Source organism: Ornithorhynchus anatinus, chromosome 4 (assembly GCF_004115215.2).
Source record: "Ornithorhynchus anatinus isolate Pmale09 chromosome 4, mOrnAna1.pri.v4, whole genome shotgun sequence".
In the NCBI taxonomy this organism is placed as follows: Eukaryota; Metazoa; Chordata; class Mammalia; order Monotremata; family Ornithorhynchidae; genus Ornithorhynchus; species Ornithorhynchus anatinus.
In genome coordinates this window covers 133388889-133411621 of record NC_041731.1, presented here as the reverse complement: position 1 = coordinate 133411621, position 22733 = coordinate 133388889, and the positions used below count along the sequence as shown (strand labels likewise).

At 57.4% G+C, this 22733-nt stretch overlaps 1 protein-coding gene across 1 annotated transcript in view; it reads left to right on the top strand.

Annotated features, from left to right (window-relative positions):
• Positions 1-21952, top strand: part of HTT (huntingtin) — a 200139-nt gene extending 178187 nt beyond the window's left edge. Inside the window, 6 exon segments of the mRNA XM_029061948.2 lie at positions 6012-6126; positions 10744-10957; positions 12950-13055; positions 16172-16334; positions 17968-18128; positions 20152-21952. Of these exon segments, the coding sequence (XP_028917781.1) occupies positions 6012-6126; positions 10744-10957; positions 12950-13055; positions 16172-16334; positions 17968-18128; positions 20152-20365 (973 nt within the window). The 3' untranslated portion in view covers positions 20366-21952.
• Positions 21953-22733: the final 781 nt, after the last annotated feature.

Below are 22733 nucleotides of genomic sequence, written 5' to 3'. Positions count from 1 at the left end.
CTCTCCAGTCCGTCTGATTTCCAGTCAGAGCGTCGGCTTTGGTCACGTGGCCAAGAAGGGAACAGGGCAAAAAAGCATCCTAATCCGCACCGCTGGACAGCAGCGGGAGAGGAGCGTGGCCTAGTGGAAAGAGCCCCGGGCTTGGGAGTCAGAGGTCGTGGGTTCTAATCCCGGCTCCGCCACTTGTCTGACTTGTGTGACTCGGGGCAGGCCACTTCATTAATGCATTCAGTAGTATTTATTGAGGGCTTACTGTGTGCAGAGCACTGTACTAAGCGCTTGGAATGGACAAATCGGCAACAGATAGAGACGGTCCCTTCTTTCATTCATTCAGTAGTATTTATTGAGCGCTTACTATGTGCGGAGCACTGGACTGAGCGCTTGGAATGGACAATTCGGTAACAGAGACCATCCCGGCCCAGTGATGGGCTCACAGTCTAATCGGGGGGGACGGGACGGACAGAAACAAGACAACTTCATCGCAGTAAATAGAATGAAGGGGATGGACACATCATTAACCAAATAGGGTCATAAAAATCTATCCAAATGAGCAGAGTGCCCAGGGGAGGGAAAGGGAGAGGGGAAGGAGCAGAGGGAAAGGGGGCTTACCTGAGGGGAGGTGAAGGGGGGAAGGGAGAGGGAGCAGAGGGGAAAAGGGGAAGCTCATTGTGGGAAGGCCTCCCGGAGGAGGTGAGCTCTCGGTAGGGCTTCGAAGTGGGGAAGAGAGCGAGTCCGGCGGAGGTGAGGAGGGAGGGCGTTCCGGGGCCGCGGGGGGCCGCGGCCCGGGGGTCGACGGCGGGACGGGCGAGAAGGGGGCACGGCGAGGAGGCGGGCGGCGGAGCAGCGGAATGTGCGGGGTGGGCGGGGGAAAGAGAGAAGGGAGGAGAGGTAAGAAGGGGCGAGGTGATGGAGAGCCTCGAAGCCCAGAGTGAGAAGCTTTTGTTTCGTGCGGAGGTCGATAGGCGACCACTGGAGGTTTTTAAGGAGGGGAGTGACAGGCCCACAGCGTTTCTGCGGGAAGACGAGCCGGGCGGCGGAGCGAAGAATAGATTGGAGCAGGGAGAGACGGGAGGAAGGGAGATCGGAGAGGAGGCCGACACGATAGTCCAGCCGGGATATCACGAGAGCCCGTAACGGTAAGATGGCCGTTTGGGTGGAGAGGAAAGGGCGGATCTTGGAGATATTACAAAGGTGAGACCGGGAGGCCTCGGCGACGGATCGGACGCGCGGGGTGAACGAGAGAGCCGAGTCGAGGACGACGCCGAGGTCGCGGGCCCGAGAGACGGGAAGGACGGTCGTACCGTCCACGGTGACGGGGAAGTCGGGGAGAGGACGGGGCTCGGGAGGGAAGATGAGGAGCTCAGTCTCGGACGTGCTGAGTTTGAGGCGGCGGGCGGACGCCCAGGTGGAGACGTCCAGGAGGCGGGAGGAGATACGAGCCCGAAGGGAGGGGGAGAGGACGGGGGAGGAGATGGAGATCTGTGTGTCATCTGCGTAGAGATGATAGTCGAAGCAGTGGGAGCAAATGCGTTCACTGAGGGAGTGATTGTCACTGTGCCTCAGTTCCCTCTGTGCCTCAGTTACCTCATCTGTAAAAGGGGGATTAAGACTGTGAGCCCCACGTGGGACGACCTGATTCCCCTGTGTCCACCCCAGCGCTTAGAACAGTGCTCGGCACATAGTAAGCGCTTAACAAATACCAACATTATTATTATTGTTCCCTCATCTGTGTCTCCCCACCTGGGACAACCTGATTAACCTTGCATCTCGAACAGTGCTTGGCCCATAGTAGGAGCTTCACAAATCCCATTATTATTACTATTATCTAAAGTTTTTTCCGGTCAAGGATTTCATTCAGGCGTATTTTTTGAGCGCTGACCGTGTGCAAAGCGCCGTGCTAATCGCTTTGGAGAATACAAGTACCGATTTCAAGTCGGAACATCAGCTTTGGCCACGCGGCCAAGAAGGGAACAAGGAAAAGCATCCCCGTCCGCACCGACGGGATCGGTTTTCTTCTGAGTGTGGGTAGGGTCAGTTCAGGGCAACGTCTACTATAGTGTCCCTGCACTTCTTCCTCCTCTCCTGTCTCCCCCATTAGATTGTAAGCGCCTTGAGGCAGGCACCACTGGAAATCTCCCTCCCCAAAAAATGCCATTGCCTGACTGAGAGACTGGGGATAATTACCTTTAAAAACGATCCGACTCGAGGTTCCAGGCTCCTTGTAAGATCTGGGAAGATCCCGATCCCGGTTTACGTAGGTGTGTCGGTCTCTTATTAATTTGAAGCCATTACGTGCCCCGTTATAGTGAGAGTGACTCGCCCCTGGCCTCCTTTGGCCCCCAGGTTTATGATGATGTTGGTATTTGTGAAGCGCTTACTACGTGCCAAGCACTGTTCTAAGCGCTGGGATGGATACGAGGTAAGTAGGTTGTCCCACGTGGGGCTCACAGTCTTCATCCCCATTTTACGGATGAGGGAACGGAGGCCCGGAGAAGTTAAGTGACTTGTCCGAGCCCACACGGTTGATATGTGGTGGAGCCGGGGGTTTGAACCCGTGACTTCTGACTGCCAAGCCCAGGCGCTTTCCACTTCTAATAATAATTGTGCAGAGCACTTCCTATGTGCTGCCAAGCACTGGAGTGGATAATAATAATTACGGTACTTAAGTGCTTACCGATGACGATGGCATTTGTTAAGCGCTTACTATATGCAAAGCACTGTTCTAAGCGCCGGGGAGGGTACAAGGTGATCAGGTTGTCCCACGTGGGGCTCACAGTCTTAATCCCCATTTTACGGTTGAGGCAACTGAGACCCAGAGAAGCGAAGTGACTTACTCAAAGTCACACAGCTGACAAGCGGCAGAGTGGGGATTTGAACTCATCACCTCTTACTCCCCAGCCCGTGCTCTTTCCACTGAGCCACACTGCTTCTCTGTGCTCACTGGGTGCCAGGCACCGTTCTAAGCATTGGGTTCATCAGGACGGACACCGTCCCGGTCCCACACGGGGGGGTCACACTCTGAATCCCATTTTCCAGTTGAGGGAACTGAGGCCGAGAGGAGCGATTTGCCCAAGGTCACAGGGCGGACGTGTGGCGGAGCCTGGATTAGAACCCAGGTCCTTCTGACTCCCAGGCCCGGGCTCGATCCGCTCAGCCTCGCCGCTTCTAGACAGAAGAGAATCGGGACACAGTCCCTGTCCCACGTGGGGCTCACGGTCTGGGGGAGCGAGAATAAATATCATAGTTTTGTTGTCCGTCTTCCCTCTTTGGACTGTGAGCCCGTCGTTGGGCGGGGATCGTCCTTTGCCGAATTGGCACGTCGTAAGCGCTCCACAGATGATACGATCGAATGAAGGAGTGACTCCCCATTTTACGGACGAGGCGACCGAGGCGCAGAGAGGTTCAGGGGCTCGGCCGAGATCCCACAGCGGGCCAGGGCACCGACGGGGATTAGAACCTAGGACCTCTCCGGGCCCGGGCTCTTTGGCTGCCACCTCGTGCTGCTTTTCGGCCTTGGGCCAGGGAAGCCGAGCTGGGTTGCGCTTCGGTTTCAAGGGCAGGGCTGCGTTGAGCTTAACTCATTTTTCCTTTCAGTCGGCGCTGCAGTTTGCCAAGCGTTGCCCCGAGCGAGTCACTCCCCGGGAGAGCGATCGAACCGCTCGGAGACACGCAAACCCCTCCCCCCCCCCCCCCCGCTCCCCGGAGAATCCTTCACTCGATCCCACTCTCAGCCTCCTTCCCAGGCGCCTTTATCGCCCGTCCAAGAGGGACTTCCGCCGGCAGATTCGGTTCCACCCTTGCAGTCCCTGTAGGGAGAGAGCCGGTCGTATTTACTGAGCGCTTACTGTGTGCAGAACACTGAGCGCTTGGGAGAGGCCAATAGAGAGGCACGATCCCCGCCCACCACGAGCTTACGGTCGAGGGGGGGAGGCGGACATGACGAGAAATAAAGAAATGAGACGTGGACTGAACAAAGGGGCAGGGTGACGCAGAAGGGGAAAGGAGGGCGCAGGCGGGGAAGGCCCCTTGGAGGAGTCGCGCCTCCGGTAAAGCTTCGGAGGAAGCCGCGGGAAGAGAGGGTTTGTGTGGTTTTTTTGGCAGGGTGGAGGACAGAGACACGCACGCGCACTTGGGGCATGGGTGCTATCTGAGAAGCAGCGTGGCTCAGTGGAAAGGGCCCGGGCTTCGGAGTCAGAGGTCGTGAGTTCGAATCCCAGCTCTGCCACTTGTCAGCTGTGGGACTGTGGGCGAGTCACTTCACTTCTCTGGGCCTCAGTGACCTCATCTGTCAAATGGGGATTAAGACTGTGAGCCCCACGTGGGACAGCCTGATTCCCCTATGTCTACCCCAGCGCTTAGAACAGTGCTCTGCACATAGTAAGCGCTTAACAAATACCAACATTATTAATATCATTATTATTATTATTATTATTATTGTTTGCAGAGCACTGTATCCGTGGCTCAGTGGAAAGAGCCCGGGCTTTGGAGTCAGAGGTCATGGGTTCAGATCCCGGCTCGGCCACTTGTCAGCTGTGTGACTGTGGGCGAGTCCCTTCACTTCTCCGTGCCTCAGTTCCCTCATCTGTAAAATGGGGATGAAGACCGTGAGCCCCACGTGGGACAACCTGATCCCCCTGTGTCTCCCCCAGCGCTTAGAACGGTGCTCTGCAAATAGCGCTTAACAAATACCAACATCATTATTATTATTAAGTGCTTGGAACACCAGCGAGATACCCGCTCCCTGCCCTCGAGGAGGAAGTATCATCGCCTAGTGGAAAAGCGTGGCCTTAGGAGTCAGAGGATCTGGGTTCTAATCCCCGCTCTGCTTCCTGTGTGGTCTTGGATGAGCTGCTTAACTTCGCTGAGCCTCAGTTTCTCGAACAGTAAAATGGCTATTCGGGAGACCTGTGAAACGGGGGCCGTGTCCGACCCGAATAACTCGCGTCTGGGCTGTAAGGTGGTCGTGGGCAGGGGACGGGGGCTGCCAATTCTGATATGTTGTAATCACCCACATGCTTAGTACAGAGCTCTGCACACAGCTCTCTATAAACACCCTCTCTATAAGTAGGATATAAACGACGACGATCCACCCCGGCCCCTTAGAAAAGCGTTCGACACATAGTGAGCGTTCAACAGATACCGCTCCAAAAAACGATAAACGAGAGAGCCGGCACAGAGGCGAGCGGAGAAAAATGGTTTCTAAATATTGGGAGCAAGAGGTAGGATTCGGAAGTCATTCAGTTCTGTTTATTGAGCGCTTACGGTGCGCAGAACACCGTACTGAGCGCTTAGGAGGGGACGACGCAGCAATAAAGAGAGACAATCCCTGCCCACGTTGGGCTCACGGTCTAGAAGCGGGGAGACAGCTAAACGAGTAAAGAGGCATCCATAGCGTCGATATAAATAAATAGAATTAGAACTATATACGCATCATTAATAAAAATAAATAGAATTCTAAATAGGTACAAAAATAACCGATTAGACCGTGAGCCCGGCACTGGGCGGGGATTGTCTCTATCTGTTGCCGAATTGTCCGTTCCAAGCGCTTAGTCCAGGGCTCTGCACATAGTAAGCGCTCAATAAATGCTATGGAATGAATGAATGTATACACAAGTGCTGTGGGGCGCGGAAGGGGAGTGTAGAGCAAAGGGAGCGAGTCGGGGCGATGGGGAGGGGAGGAGGTGTAGAGGAAAAGGGGGGCTCAGTCTGGGAAGTCGTTCACCTGTATCCCTCCGGACATTCCTTACCGGGAATTGCATCTCAATCCCTTGTCATTCCTGCGTTCAGCGGCCCAGTTGAAGTCTCTCACCCTCTCAGAACGGCGGCGAGGCGGTTGGCCTCCGGAGCCCGGGGGTGAGGGTTCCGGGGCTCGTCCGTCAGGCCGCCGTATTTATCGAGGGCTTCCCGGGTGCGGAACTCCGTCCCCAGCGCCGGGCTCGGACGCCCGGCGCCCGCCCGGTCCCCCCAGCCGCCCCCCGGCGTGACCGTCGGCTGTGTCTCGCTCCCTTCAGCAGCCTCAGCGGGCACAACCAGCAGCACGTCCTGGTGATGTGCGCCGCGGCCTTCTACCTGGTGGAGAACTACCCGCTGGACGTAGGGCCGGAATTCTCCGCGGGAATAATACAGGTGAGTGGAGCCGGAACGTCCTATGGGCTAGAGCCACCTTCGGCCCCCCCCCCCCCCCCCCCCCCAACACACGCCGGTCGCTTCCTCTTTTTAACGCGTGCGTTCCTCTCGCCGACCTCCTCCTAAATGGAAAGAGGAAAATCGTCACCCGCGGTCGGCCGTTTTCCCTCACTGGACGGGGAGATCCCGGGAAACACGTCTGGCCCCCCCAGTTGGCCGAGAAGCAGCCGGCGGAAAGAGCCTGGGCCTGGGATTCCGGGTTCGAAGAAGAGTAATATTGGCATTTGTTAAGCGCTCACTCGGGGAAGCAGCGTGGCTCAGTGGAAGGAGCCCGGGCTTCGGAGTCAGAGGTCGTGGGTTCGACTCCCCGCTCTGCCACTCGTCAGCTGTGTGACTGTGGGCGAGTCGCTTCACTTCTCTGTGCCTCAGTTACCTCATCTGTAAAATGGGAATTAAGTGTGAGCCTCACGTGGGACGACCTGATGACCCTGTATCTCCCCCAGCGCTTAGAACAGTGCTCAGCACGTAGTAAGCGCTTAACAGATACCGACATTATTATTATTATTATGATTATTATTATTATATGCCAAGCACTATTCTAAGCGCTGGGGTAGATACAAGGTAAGAAGTTCATCCCACGTGGGGCTTGCAGTTTTTACTCCCCATTTTACAGGTGAGGGAACTGAGACACGGAGAAGTGAAGTGACTTGCCCAAAGTCACACAGCTGATGAGTGGCGGAGCCAGGATCGAAGCAGCGTAGCTCAGTGGAGAGAGCCCGGGCCTGGGAGTCAGAGGTCATGGGTTCGAATCCCGGCTCTGCCGCTTGGCAGCTGTGTGACTGTGGGCGAGTCACTTAACTTCTCTGTGCCTCAGTTCCTTCATCTGTAAAATGGGGATGAAGACTGTGAGCCCCACGTGGGACAACTTGATGACCCTGTGTCTACCCCAGCCCTTAAAACAGTGCTTGGCACATAGTAAGCGCTTAACAAATACCAACATCATCATTATTATTATTGGAACCCATGACCTCGGACTCCCAAGCCCGGGTTCTGGTCCCGGCTCTGCCTCTTTGCTGCGGCGTGTGACCTTGGGCAAGTCCCTTCACTCATCTGGGCTTCGGTTACCTCATCTGTAGAATGGGGATTCTGTCCTCGTGCTCCCTCCTACTGAGGCGGTTGGCCCCACGTGGGACTCTATTATCTTGAGTCTAGCCCAGGGCTTATTACCGTGCTTGGCACATAGGAAGCACTGAGCAAATGCCAGTTATTGTTATTGATTTTAATTGTCCACTGGAGTTTGCTCGGTTTTTTTTGGCAGAAAAGCCCCTTGGGCCGGTTCGTTCAGACTCTTGGGCGGATGGGGGTGAGGTGATTTGGGGGAGGTTGATCCTGATTTTGTCAACAGAGTCTCCCGTCGCCTCCCCGACTTCCCAACGCTCCCTCATCCTTCCCAACCCCTCTCCCAAAAACACTTTCACCCACTCTGCCTCCCTCCCCGATCCTTCCCTCTCACCGCTGGCTCCTTCCCTTCTGCTTTCAAACCAGTGTCCGGAGTCCATCCCGGCCCAGCCGCGGTTATTTTCCCATCCCCTCATCCCAGCCTAGTGCATCCAGTCGGGGGTCGCCGTGCGCACCCGCCGCCTCCACTTCCTCCCCTTCAGAGAGCAGCGTGGAAGAGCCCGGGCTTGGGAGTCAGAGGTCGTGGGTTCTAATCCCGGCTCCGCCACTCGTCAGCTGGGTGACTTTGGGCAACCGATTAGACTGCGAGCCCGTCACTGGGCAGGGATCGTCTCTATCTGTTGCCGAATTGTCCATTCCAAGCGCTTAGTACAGTGCTCTGCACATAGTAAGCGCTCAGTATCGAATGAATGAAAGTCGCTTCACTTCTCTGGGCCTCAGTGACCTCATCTGCAAAATGGAGATTGAGACTGTGAGCCCCATGTGGGACGACTGGATAAACCTGTATCTAACCCAGCGCTTAGAACGACGCTAGGCACATAGTAAGCGCTTAACAAATACCATGCGTGGCTCAGTGGAAAGAGCCCGGGCCTGGGAGTCAGAGGTCTTGGGTTCGAATCCCGGCTCTGCCACTTGGCATCTGTGTGACCTTGGGCAAGTCACTTGACATCTCTGTGCCTCAGTGACCTCATCTGGAAAATGGGGATTAAAACTGTGAGCCTCACGTGGGACGACCTGATCACCCTGTATCTACCCCAGCGCTTAGAACAGTGCTCTGCACATAGTAAGCGCTTAATAAATACCAGCATTATTATCGTTGTTCATCTTCCTACTTACGTCTCTACAATCTGGTTTCCACCCCCTTCCCTGCACTGATTCCGCCCCCTCTGAGGTAACTCATGACCACCTGACCAGATCTAATGGACTCTGCTCCATCCTCATCCTCCTTGTCCTCTCTGTGGACCGCAGAAGCGGCGTCACTTGGTGGATAAAGCACGGGCCTGGGAGTCAGAAAGATCTGGGTTCTAATCCACGTCTGTTTTGTGACCTTGGTCACGTCACTTTACTTCTCTGCCCCTCAGTTACCTCATCTGGAAAATGGAAATACGAGTGTGAGAGCCCCTTGTGGGACAGGGACTGTGTCCAACCTGATGTACTGGTACCTACCCCAGCGCTTAGAACAGTGCTTGGGGAGCAGCGTGGCTCAGTGGCAAGAGCCCGGGCTTGGGAGTCAGAGGTCATGGGTTCGAATCCCGGCTCTGCCGCTTGGCAGCTGTGTGACTGTGGGCAAGTCATTTAACTTCTCTGTGCCTCAGTTCCTTCATCTGTATAATGGGATGAAGACTGTGAGCCTCACGTGGGACAATCTGATGACCCTCTATCCACCCCAGCGCTTAGAATAGTGCTCTGCACATAGTAAGCGCTTAACAAGTACCGTGATCATCATCATCCGTCTTGATTATGCAAAGAGCCCGGGCTTGGGAATCAGAGGTCATGGGTTTGAATCCCGGATCTGCCACTTGTCAACTGGGTGACCGTGGGCAAGTCACTTCACTTCTCGGTGCCTCAGTTCCCTCATCTGTAAAATGGGGATGAAGACTGGGAGCCTCACGTGGGACAACCCGATTCCCCTGTATCTACTCCAGTGCGTAAAACAGTGCTCTTCGTAGAGTAAGCGCTTAACGAATACTGACATTATTATTACTTCACTTCTCTGGGCCTCAGTTGCCTCATCTCTTAAAAAAAAAAAAAAAGATGAAGGGGGATTCAGAGTGTGAGCCCCATGTGGGATGGAGATTGTGTCCTACCTGATTAACTTGTATCCACACCAGTGGTTTAGTACAGTGCTCGGCACGTAGTAAGCACCTAACAAGTTCTTGTTAGTTCTTGTTCTTGTCTGTCCGTCTCCCCCGATTAGACCGTGAGCCCGTCCAAGGGCAGGGACTGTCTCTATCTGGTCCCGATTTGTACATTCCAAGCGCTTAGTATAGTGCTCTGCGCATAGTAAGCGCTCAGTAAATACTATTGAATGAATGAATGAACAAGTGCTGTAATTATTATACCTGCTAATCAGGTTGAACACAGTCCATGGCCCACATGGGGCTCACGGTCTTAATCCCCATTTTGCAGATGAGGTCACCGAGGCACAGGAAAGTAACGTGACCTGCCCAAGGTCGCATAGCAGACAAGTGGCGGAGCCGGGAGGAGAACCCAGGTCTTTCAGACTCCCAGGCCCGTGTTCGATCCACTAGGCAGCACTGCTCCTCTTCTGTCCCTAATAATAATAATATTGATTATTAAAATAATTACAAATAATAATATTTGTTAAGTGCTTAACTGCGTGCCAGGCCCTGTACCGAGCGGTGGGGTGGATACACACAGATCGGGTTGGACGCGGTCCCCGTCCCACGTCGGGGTCACGGTCTCAATCCCCCTTTTCCAGATGAGGGAACTGAGGCCCAGAGAAGTGAAGTGACTTGCCCGAGGTCCCACAGCAGACAAGGGGCAGAGCCGGGAGACAGTTGGCGGGGTCTATAAAGTACCTGGAGTCTGTCCGCCCTGTTAGACCAGAGCTCCTCGATCGTGTCTCCCCAGTCATAGTGGTGGTGTTTGTTAGGCGCTTACTACTACTAATAATAACGTTGGGATCTGTTAAGCGCTTACTGTGTGCTGAGCACCGCTGGGGTAGATACAGGGTAATCAGGTTGTCCCACGTGAGGCTCCCAGTCTTCATCCCCGTTTTCCAGATGAGGTTCAGTGAGGCCCAGAGATGTGAGGTGACTTGACCGAAGTCACCCAGCTGACAGGTGGCGGAGCCGGGATTAGAACCCACGACCTCTGACTCCCAAGCCCGGGCTCTTTGCACTGGGCCACGCTGCTTCTCTGTGTGTCCAGCGCTGTTCTGAGCGCCCTACCCAACTCTCTCCCAAGTGACAGCCGGCGGCCCCTCCGGGAATGCTGCCGGTCCAGCGGCGCGCGCGCGCGCGCTGCCGGGTGGCCGGAGCCGGGCTCAGGGGGTCCCCCCCGGCCCCGCCGCCCCCGTACCCCAGCCCGCCCAGCGGCCGCGTGGCCCGGGAGCCCCGTCCCTTCTCCTCCCTCGCGTCGCCCCTTCCTCCTCCTCCCCGCCGGGCTCTGAGTCCCGTCCCCTGGCGGTTTCAGTTGTGCGGGGCGATGGTGTCCGGCAGCGACGAGTCCACCCCGTCCATGATCTACCACTGCGTCCTGAGGGGGCTGGAGAGGCTCCTCCTGTCGGAGCAGCTGTCGCGCCTGGACGCCGAGGCCCTCGTCAAGCTGAGCGTCGACCGCGTCAACGTCCACAGCCCCCACCGAGCCATGGCGGCCCTGGGCCTGATGCTGACCTGCATGTACACAGGTGGGTGTCCGGGGGGCTTCGCTCCACGTCCCCCCCGCCCCGACTCGGGCCCGGCCGGCGGCCCTTAACCCTCCTTCCCTTCCGCGGCCCCCTCTGAGCAGCAGCGTGGCTCGGTGGAAGGAGCCCGGGCTGGGGAGGCAGAGGTCGTGGGTTCTAATCAGCGGAAAGAGCGTGGGCTTTGGAGTCAGAGGTCGTGAGTTGGAATCCCAGCTCTGCCCCTTGTCAGCTGGGTGACTGTGGGCGAGTCACTTCACTTCTCTGGGCCTCAGTGACCTCATCTGGAAAATGGGGATTCAGACCGTGAGCCCCACGTGGGACAACCTGATTCCCCTGTGTCTACCCCAGCGCTTAGAACAGTGCTCTTCACATAGTAAGCGCTTAACGAAAACCAACGTTATTATCATTATTATTATTAATCCCGGCTCCGCCGCTTATCAGCTGTGTGACCTTGGGCAAGTGGTTCAACTTCTCTGCGCCTCAGTAACCTCATCTGGAAAATGGCGATTAAACCCGTGAGCCCCACGTGGGACAACCTGATGACCCTGTATCTACCCCAGCGCTTAGAACGGTGCTCGGCACATAGTGAGCGCTTAACAAATGCCAAGATTATCATTATTTACCCCACCTCCACACCACTTACGTCCGTAGCCTTCCATTCTGCTGCTTCCTCCAGTTCCGATTCAATAATAACGATGACGGTGATACCGTGTGTTCATTCGTTCAGTGGTATTTATTGAGCGCTCACCGTGTGCAGAGCACTGTACGAAGCGCTTGGAAAGTACAGTGCAGCAATAAAGAGAGACCGTCCCTGCCCACAGCGGGCTCACAGTCTACGCTTACTCTGTGCCAGGCACGGTACTAAGCGCTGAGGAGCAGCATGGTGTAGTGGTTAGAGCACAGGGAGTCAGAGGTTAAGGGTTCTCATCCTGGCTGTGTGACCTTGGGCAAGTCACTTCACTGGGCCTCAGTTGCCTCGTCTGTAAAACGGGGATTAAGACCGTGAGAAAGGGGCTGCATCCAACCCGATTTGCTTGTATGCACCCCAGTGCTTAGTACAGTGCCTGACACGTAGTAAGCGCTTAACAGATACCATAGTGTTTCTCTTATGATCGGGTGGACTCAAGCAAATAGAGTTGGACCCAGTCATTCATTCAATAGTATTTATTGAGCACCTACTATGTGCAGAGCACTGTACTAAGCGCTTGGGATGAACAAGTCGGCAACAGATAGAGACAGTCCCTGCCGTTTGACGGGCTTACAGTCTAGTCCCTGCCCCACGTGGGGCTCGCGGTCGCAATCCCCATTTTCAGCTGAGGGAACTGAGGCCCGCAGAAGTGAAGTGACTTGCCCAAAGTCACACAGCTGACAAGTAGCGGAGCCGGGATTAGAACCCGTGACCTTCCAACTCCCAGGCTACGCCACGCTGCTTCTCTCGGTTTAAGGTTCATTTGCCCAGCTGCATCGTGCCCTCCTCGCGGGCAGGGGTCGTGTCTACCAACTCGATCACATCGTACTTTCCCGAGCACACAGTGGAGCGCTCAGTAGATAGTCATTCAATAGTATTGAATAGTAGATACCCGCTGATGGATCGCCACCTGGCCTTGGCCTCACCCCTGTTGACCAGAGACGGGCTCTCCGGTCTTTCCCGACGGTCGCTCCCTGCCTGACCGGCAGTGGCTCCGGGAAGTCCGGATAGGGAGGTGTGGGGGAGGACTGGGAAAACCCATTTTTCAGGATATCAGGGGGCCAGAAGTGGGGCGAGCATTGCGGGGAGCAAGATTGAACCCTGTTTAATTGACCCCCGACCCCCCAGCACCCTCCCGTTCCACCGTCACCCAATAAGCGAGCGGGTCTCTTGGATTCAGGATCCGAAATGGAGCTCTCGGGAAAGATTCCGTCCCCGTCCCCCGACGCGCTGTAGCGGATTCCCCGGGCCGGCCTGGCTCCGCGTCTCCCAGGTGACCTTCCCCCAAATCCCGTGCCGTCTTTCAGGAAAGGAGAAAATGAGCCCAGGTAGGACGAGCGAAGCCAGCGCCTCGGCCCCCGACAGCGAGTCCGTGATTGTCGCCATGGAGCGGGTGTCCGTCCTCTTCGACAGGTAGGGCGCCGCGGCCCGGATCCCGCCCCCCGACCCAGCGAGTCGTGCAACTGATAATAGTGACGATGGTGATATTCGTTCAGCGCTTACTATGTGCCGGGCATTGTTCTCAGCGCTGGGTTAGATCCAAGGTCATCGGGTTGCTCCACGTGGGGCTCACGGTCTTGATCCCCATTTTACAGATGAGGCAACTGAGGCACGGAGAAGCGAAGTGGCTTGCCCAGGGTCACACAGCAGACGAGCGGCGGGGCCGGGATCAGAACCCACGTCCTCTTTCCGCTAAGCCACGCTGCGCTCTCCACATCTGTAACGTAGGGGTGACCCCCCTGGGGGCACCTAGACTGTGTGAAATGTGATCGTCCCGCACCCACCGCAGTGCTCCGCCCAGCGTAAGCACCTGACCAAGAGTATAATCGGCTCGATCCACGGAGGCTGGTCTTCCACCTCTAGGTGCTACGAGAAGCAGCGTGACTCAGTGGAAAGAGCCCGGGCTTGGGAGTCAGAGGTCGTGGGTTCTAATCCCGTCTCCCCCACTAATCAGCTGGGTGACTCGGGGCAAGCCGCTTCACTTCTCTGGGCCTCAGTGACCTCATCTGTAAAATGGGGATGAAGACTGTGAGCCCCACGTGGGACAACCTGATCACCTTGTATCTACCCAGCGCTCAGAACAGTGCTTGGCACACAGTAAGCGCTTAACAAATACCAAGTTATTACTCCACCACCAAACAGCAATGACCAGTCACACACGTCGTCGTAGAGGCGGAGCCGGGTGCAAATGTAGGAGCCTTTATTAGCTCAGAGTCGGTTCCCACTGGGCCAGCAGGTGGGACGACTCTTGGTGTCAAGGTGATACTCAGGACCATTTTTTATTATTATTATTATTAGCAATAATAATAATACAGTGGTACTTAATTGCTTACTCTGTGCCAGGCACCGTTCTAAGTGCTGGAGTAGATACAAAATAATCGGTTAAGACACAGTTCCTGTCCCACATGGGGCTCACTGACTTCATCCCCATTTTACAGATGAGTCTTTTTGGGCAGGGAAAAGGTCCATTTACTGTTGTACTCTTGCAAGCGCTTAGAACAGTGCTTTGCACTAAGTAAGCACTCAGAACATGCGAATGATTCGAATGAATGAAATGAACTGAGGCTCCTAATTGGCTTGTACCTACCCCAGCGCTTAGAACAGTGTGAGACACATAGTAAGCGCCTAACGAGTACCATAAAACAAACACAAAAACAGTGACTTTTTGTTTTTTAGTGGTGTTGGTTGAGCACTTACTCTGTGCCAGGCACTGTCGTACGTGCTGATAGATACAGAGGTGATCAGGTAATCGCAGTCTTCGTCCCCTTTTTACGGATGAGGTAACTGAGACCCAGAGAAGTAAAGTGACTTGCCCAAGGTCACACAGACAAGTGGCAGAGCCGGGATTAGAACCCGAGTTCTGCCGACTCCCAGGCCCGGGCTCTCTCCACTAGGTCACGCTAAGTTTCCAAAGTCCATTCATTCAGTCGTATTTACTAAGCGCTTACTGTGTGCAGAGCACTGTATTAAGCGCTTGGAATCTCCGATTCCGCAACGGGCTCACAGCAGACAGGCGGCGGAGCCGGGAGACCTCCACGGCTCAGAGATCGGGCACCCGGCCGCTCGGGAGCCGAGAGGAAGTGCTACGGTGGAGAAGCGTGAGTGGAAGCTTTTGACTCGGCAGCGCTAAGCGTCCCCGGGGACAGAGAACCAAGACTCACCAGCAGCCCCGGACCAAAGCCGGGCAGGGGCCGAGACTAACTGTGGCATTTGTTAAGTGCTTACTATGTGCTGGGGTGCACACCGGCAAATCAGGTTGGACACGGTCCCTGTCCCATGTGGGGCTCACAGTCTCCATCCCCATTTGACAGATGAGGGAACTGAGGCACAGAGAAGTGAAGTGACTTGCCCAAGGTCACACAGCAGACAAGTGGCAGAGCCGGGATTAAAAAAAGAAAAATGATGGCATCTGTTAAGCGCTTACTGTGTGCCAAGCACAGTTCTAAGCGCGGGGAGGATACAGGGTCATCAGGTTGTCCCACATGGGGCTCACGGTCTTCATCCCTATTTTACAGATGAGGTAGCAGGCTCAGAGAGGTGAAGTGACTTGCGCAAAGTCACACAGCTTGACAAGGGGCGGAGCCGGGATTTGAACCCATGACCTCTGACTCCCCAGGCCGGGCTCTTTCCACGGAGCCACGCTGCTTCTCTAAGATGGGGCCCCGACTAATGCCTGCAAGGAGCCTCCAGCCGCTTGAGTCTGGTGGTCCACACGGGCACAAGATAAGTCCTCACGGAGCTGAGCTAGCGGTAGCTGAAGGAAGGGAGAGAGTCGTGTCCTGGGCTAATAGTAATCATCTTGGTACTTGTTCATTCATTCATTCAATAGTATTTATTGAGCGCTTACTTTGTGCAGAGCACTGGACTAAGCGCTTGGAATGGACAGTTCGGCAACAGATAGAGACGGTCCCTGCCCCTTGACGGGCTCCCGGTCTAATCGGGGGAGACGGACGGACAAGAACAATAGCAGTAAATAGAATCAAGGGGAGGAACATCTCATTAGAACAATAGCAAATAAATAGAATCGAGGTGATGTGCATCTCTTTAACAAAATAATGAGATTTGAGCACTTACTACCACTTGTTAAACGCTTACTACATGCCGAGGCCTGGGGTAGATACAAGTTAATCGGATTGGACACAGTCTCTGTCCCACCTGGGGCCCGCGGTCTTAATCCCCATTTTCCAGATGAGGGAACAGAGGCCCAGAGAAGTGAAGTGACCTACCCAAGGTCACACAGCAGACACGTGGCAGAGCCGGGATTAGAACCCAGGTCCTTCTGACTCCCAGGCTCACGCTCTGTCGACTACACCACTCCGCTTTGGCCTCTGCTTCCCTCAGGGTGTGTGGGGAGGAAAAGAGCCGCCACCGTCTGCCAACATCCCAAACCTTCCTCCTTTCCCATCGCTTCGACTCCGGGCTCGGCCCCAGATCCCGTCCCGTTACCTGCAAATCCCCCTCTTGGCCCAAGGGAGCCATTTTCAGGGCAGCCCGGGAACTGACCACATGTCTCCTTCTCGCCCACGTAGGATCAGGAAAGGATTTCCCTGCGAAGCCAGAGTGGTGGCCCGGATTCTCCCCCAGTTCCTGGACGACTTCTTCCCCCCCCAGGACGTCATGAACAAAGTTATCGGAGAATTTTTATCCAACCAACAGCCGTACCCACAGTTCATGGCAACGGTGCTCTACAAGGTTTGTGGCTTCCGACTGGCACAGGGGTTTTATCACACTGTCGCTCTGCCTGAAACGCGCCCTCTCCCCCGTCGGGGACCTACCCAACGCCCCCCACCGTCTCCTTCCCCGCGGCTCTGCCGCTGAGGCCCCGGTCTGCCCGTCCGTCCCTGCGGCCCCCCGGGGTGGCGTCTGCCCGACCCCTCCCCGCCCCGAGCACGGGCACTCGTGGGCCGCCTGTTGCCGTCCTGAGCCATCGAGAGAGTCCAGTAGTTAGCGGACGTGGACCCTGCTCTCGAGGAACTGACGGGGCTCGTTATTGCCACGGGGAAGTGCAGCTTCATCGCAGAATTATTGCGTATTTTAGCCTCCCTTCCACCCACAGGACTGCCTTACTATCGACTTCAAAGCCCTCAATCCACTCGGCCCCACCTACCTCACCTCACTACGGAGGGTCAGCCCGCACACCTGGCTCCTCGAGCGCTAACCTACCTTCTCGCTGCGCCCCGATCCCGTCTGTCTCGCCGCCAGCCCCTTTCCCACATCCCGCCCCTGGCCCGGAGCTCTCTCCCGCTCCACGTGTGCCAAACCACCGCTCTCCCCACCTTCAAAGCCTTACTAAGATCCCATCTCTTCCTAGAGGCCTTCCCCGATTAAGCCCTCTTTTTCGGCTCCCTTTCTTTCTCCAACCCGCTGTCCCTTCTGTGTCATCGACGCAGGTCTGTTTCCTTTGACGATGATGATGGTGGGATCTGTTGAGTTCTCACTATGTGTCAAGCACTGTTCTCAGCATTGGGCTAGATACAAGGTGATCAGGTTGTCCCATCTGGGGCTCTGAGTCTTAATCCCCATTTTCCAGATGAGGTAAATGAGGCCGAGAGAAGCGAAGTGACTTGCCCAGGGTCACACAGCTGACGGAGCTGGGATTAGAACCCACGACCTCTGACTCCCAAGCCCGCGCTCTTTCCACTAAGTCGTGCTGCTTCTCTTTAATAATAATAGTAATAATAATGTTGGTATTTGTTAAGTGCTTACTATGTGCAGAGCCCTGTTCTAAGCGCTGGGGGAGATACAGGGGCATCAGGGTGTCCCACGTGAGGCTGACAGTCTTCATCCCCCTTTTACAGAGGAGGTAACCGAGGCACAGAGGAGTGAAGTGACTTGCCCACAGTCAGCTGACGAGTGGCAGAGCCGGGATTCGAACCCATGACCTCTGACTCCCAAGCCCGGGCTCTTTCCACTGAGCCGCACGGCTATAAGCACTTGATGAGCACCCCGCCCTCACCTCCACGGCACTTCTGTTCACATCCATCATATATTTCTGTGTATCTCCCTGTAAGCTCACTGAAGGCAGGGAACATATCTACCCAACCCTGTGGGTACTGTACTCTCTCAAGTGCTTGGTGTCAGTGTCCCGCACACAATAAGCGCCCAATAAATAGGCTTCGTCCGATGGATCGATAGCTCCGCGGGAATTGGTTCCCGCGCTCCATTTACCTCTTCCCAACGACTCTGCGCGGAGCGCGTTCCCGGGATCCGGGCAGTGCGTCCCGGGGGGCCCGCCCGCCCTTCCTTCACCCCTCGCCCCGGCCGCCCCCGGGTCCCCCTGCCCCGCGAGGGAACCGACGAGGTTGTGTCGGTGGCCTCTCCGCAGGTGTTTCAGACGCTCCACACGACGGGGCAGTCGTCCATGGTGCGGGACTGGGTGATGCTGTCCCTGTCCAACTTCACGCAGAGGAGCCCGGTGGCCATGGCCATGTGGAGCCTGTCCTGCTTCTTCGTCAGCGCTTCCACCAGCCCGTGGGTGTCGGCGATGTATCCTTCACTCGGCCGGCCCCCGGCGGGGGCTTCCCCGGGGGCGGGACGGGCCCGACCGGAACCCGGCCGGCAAAACCCGCCGCAGCCTGGATTTCCGTCCGGGCCCGCGGGACGGGCGGCACCCCTGCTTCATTCCGTGGCCTCCCCCCGACATCTGGTAGCCGCCCCCCGAGGCGGGGGAGAGGTCAGATCCGGGGACTCGGTGCCTCAACCCCCCCAGAGCTCCAGCAGCCAGCCCCCGGCCGCTGCCTTATTCACTCTTCGTGCTATAGTAGCGATGATAATAACTATGGCATTTGTTAAGCGCATACTACGTGCCAGGCACTGTTCTGAGCGCTGGGGTAGATCCAGGGTAATCAGGTTGTCCCACGTGGGGCTCGCGGTGTCGGTCTCCATTTTACAGACGAGGTCACCGAGGCCCAGAGAAGTGAAGCGACTCGGCCCGAGGTCACACAGCAGACGAGCGGCGGAGCCGGGGTTAGCCCAGGTCCTTGTGGCACCCAAGCCCGGGCTCTAGCCGCTAGGCCACGCTGCTCCTCGATGTGCCGAGCGCTGCGATAGATACTGTCTGCTGGGCCCCCAGGCTAAGAGGAAGGCAGAGCGGGTCTCTCGTCCCTGTTTTGCAGATGAGGACGCCGAGGGGTTAAAAGATTTCCCCGCCGCCTCTTGCTTGGAGAGGTTTTGGGGGTGAGGGGGAAAGCGAGGGCTCCGCAGGCCGGGGTGGGCGCAGACCCCGCCTTGGGCGTGACCCGGAAACCAGGAGGGGCGGGGGGGACGGTCATTGATCGTGCCCCGGCCCCTAGCAGCTGCAAGGGCAGGAAGCAGGCGGTTGGGCGTGTGACCCCCCCCCTCTGCCTGTGAGAAGACTTACCCGATGCCCCTCAGCAGGCCGGCGGCCAAGCTGGGACTCCTCAGTCAGTGGTGTTTATTGAGCCCTTCCCGTGTACAGAGCACTGTGCTGAGCGCTCAGGAGAACGGTAGACGTGTTCCCCGTCGGCCGGCGCGCCCGAGGCCGTCCCTTTCCCGCTAGGCCCCACCACCGGCTCCAGTTCGGTCCGGTGCTTTTGGGTCGGAGAAGGCGATCCCCCCGGCCCCGGCCGGCTCGCTCCCGGGGCCCGGCTGCCCGCCGGGAGTCCCTCCGGACCAGACCCCCTGGACCCGGGCGGGCGCGGCGGTGGCGGCAGGAGGAGGAGGAGGAGGAGTGGCTGCGGTCTCGCCGAGGCCAAGGGGGACCGTGGGGAGAAGCGCCGAGGCTGCAGCCCCCGCAGGCGGTCGGAGCGTTCAGTGTCGTTTGTTTTTTCAATTAAGGCTGCTTTTCATTAGTCCTTTATGTCGGCCCGTCTTGGCTCCAACCCTTAAGAGGGGAGCGTCCCCTCCGTCTCCCACCCTCAGAACTCAAGTTGTTCTTTGGCGTCGGGCCCCGCCGAGCGAACCGCGCCGGCCGGAGAGGAGCCCGGCTGCTCCCGGCGCTGACAGGGTGACTCGGCCAGAACCCGCGGCGCGGCCGGGCCGGGCCATGTGAAGGGCCGGGCCGGCCCGGTCCTCCACGGGGCGGCCAGAGGAAAAGAGGCAGCGTTGGACGCGCGGGCCGGGGCGGGGCGACCGGGTAAGTCTCGCCGGGGTGGGCGGCCCCGCCTAGCCGGCCGGTGTCGCCGAAGGGCCCGGACCTGGGGCCGGGGGGTGTGGCGGTGGTCGGGTTCTCCTCCTCCTCCGCCTCCGCGGCCAGCCGCCGGGCTTCCCAGGGGCCGCCTGTGGCTTTCCGGAACCGCCCGGGTCGTCGCTCGCCTTCCGCCTCTCCGGGGGAGGGAGGGAGGAAGGGGCGGCGGATGGGCGGCGGACCGGAAGCCCGGGGGCGTCTGCTCGGGGGCCGGTCGGAGGCCGGGCGCGCGTCTCCCGGGTCAGGACCCGGCGGCCCGAAACGGGACCGCTCCCCCCCCAGCCCCGAGGGAGGAAGACGGTCAGCCGTAGAGCCGAGGAGCGTCCTCCTCTCCGCTCGCTTTGCCCTTAACTCCCTCGCCAGTCTCCCCCACGTCATCAGCAGAATGGGAAAATCGGAGCAAGTGGACATTAACCTTTTCTGCCTGGTGGCCGTGGACTTTTACCGGCACCAGATAGACGAGGAGCTGGACCGCAGAGCCTTCCAGTCGGTGTTCGAGGTGGTGGCGTCCCCCGGCAGCCCCTACCACCGCCTGTTAACCTGCCTGCAGAACGTCCACGAGGTCACCACGTGCTGAGGGCGGCCGGCCGGGCGCGGGGAGAAGATCGGGGGGCTGAGGGGGCCGCCGGCTCACGCGGACGGGTGCTTCCCCCGCTCCCCCGGGAGAATCCGAGCCCTTCCCTGCCTCCCCCCTGGGGATGACAGAAATAACGTTCCCCTCGGGGGTGTGGGCCGCGGACGGCGGGGGATCGCCCCGTCGTCCCCCTCCCCACCCTTTCCCCTTTCAGCCATCCGGGCCGGGGCGCGGAGCCCGCGAGGCCCTGAGGGAAGGCTCTGTCCGCGGAGACCGACTTTGCCTTCCTCGCCACAGATCTCTATCCCCAGACCTCTTCCTGGTCCCGCGGGGCTCCGACCAGCCAGAGTAGCCATTTAGGACGCGTCCCCATCCACCCCCCCACCCCCCTCACCCCCCCACCCAGTGGCTCTCCCAAGCGGAAAAGGAAAAGAAATTCCAGTCTTCACGATTAACACCCCCAGCATGTACTTCCCGTCTCTCGGGACCCTCACCGTCCGGCGGTGTTGCGTGGGATGGGCTCGGCCCCGGGGGAGAAAACCCGGTGACCCCCTTGGCCGCTCCGCCCTTCGTTTTCCTTGGTTCTTCTCAGGATTTCAGATTCGAGTATACGAGTAAAGAGATTAATTTTAACTTAAAAAGATTTCTATATCATGTAAAGTATGTAAAATTGTAAAACCCGTTGCTGCATGACACCGGCCGTCGGAGGAGACGAGCAAAGCCACTGACCGAATGCCTTTCCGTTCCTCGCACCGTCCTCGTTTTCCCTTCGGGCCCCGCCTCCCCCCACCCGGTCGTTCGTCGGGTTCTCGGCCCGCCCCGGTATCCGGATGGCATTTCCGGGCTCTCCCTCTCACCCCCTTCTGTGCGTTCACCCCGCCAAGAGCCAGAATAGGGTGCGGGTCATCTGTCTTCAGGCAACTGTGTCCGGGGGTTCTCCGGGGCCATTTCTCCCTCGTCTTGCTTGGAGGGGTTTTGGGGGTGACGGGGTGAAAGCCAGGGCCCTTTAGGGCGGTGCTTGGAAACGGGAGGTGGGGGGTGGGGGCGCATTGGCTAACGGGGCGTGAAGCAGCCAGGAGGGCACAAGACCCCCGAGAGACCCCCCGGTTCGACGTTTGGAAGGACGTGGAGGCTGAGGGGGGCTGGCGGTTCCCTCCTCCTCGCCCCACCAAGCTACAAAATGGCACCCCTTTAGCCTAGAGCGGCGGCAGACCCCCCGCCCCCTATTTCCCCTTCCCCTCGTATCCCCCCTCACTTTCTCCCCCAACAGAGCTCCGCCTTTTGACCCTTCTCGGTTAGGGTTGTGGACGGTAGTGCCTCCCCCATTCGCCCCTTTGGTATAAAGTGATTCACTCCTCCAAGGGTCACACTTTCTAAAACGTCTATTTTGTCTATGCCACCGTCCCCCCTCCCGCCCCCCGGAGCCCCACCTTCAGCGCAGTGGTTCGAGATGGTATGAACGGAAGTAATTGGCGGTAAAGACTCTCCCCGTCCCGCTCCTCTACCGAACTGTACACGGACCCGGTATTTCCGAGATTCCGGCGGTGCCCGCCGCGCCGCCCAATTAAAAGAAGTCCTCTCTGCACCGTCTCACTCGGTTCGCTCTTCTTTCCCGGGCCCCCGAGCCGGTCGGCGTTTTGAAACCCACCCGGTTGCCGCGGAGGGTCTGTTGGCTACAGCGCGGTCGTCCCCCCCCTCCGGGTTCCGGTCAGCCAGTCCGATGCTGGGGCTACAGGGGAAATCGTCCCGGAGAAGTGAGGGTTATGATTATTCTTATTATGGTATTTGTTAAGCGCTTACTATGTGCCAAGCTCTGTTCTAAGCACTAGGGTAGATGATAAGGATAGCATTTGTTAAGCGCTCACTGTGTGCCAAGCACTGTTATTGTTATTATTATTATTAACCAAGCACTATCATTGTTACTATTATTAATAATAATTTATTGAGCACTTACTATGTGCAGAGCACTGTACTAAGCACTTGGGAGAGTACACTATAACATCAAACACGTGGCTCAGTGGAAAGAGCCCGGGCTTGGGAGTCAGAGGTCACGGGTTCCAATACCGCCCCGCCGCTTGCCAGCCGTGTGACTTTGGGCAAGTCATTTTACTTCTCTGTGCCTCAGTGACCTCATCTGTCAAATGGAGATGAAGACTGTGAGCCCCACGTGGGACGACCTGATCCCCTTGTATCCCCCCCAAGTGCTTAGAACGGTGCTTTGCACATAGTAAGCGCTTAACAAATGCCACCATTATTATTATTATTCCCCGCCCACAACGAGCCCATGTTCTAACCGTTGAGGTAGATGATGATAACGATGGTATTTGTTAAGCGCTTATTATGTGCCCAGCCCTGTTCTAAGCACTGGGAT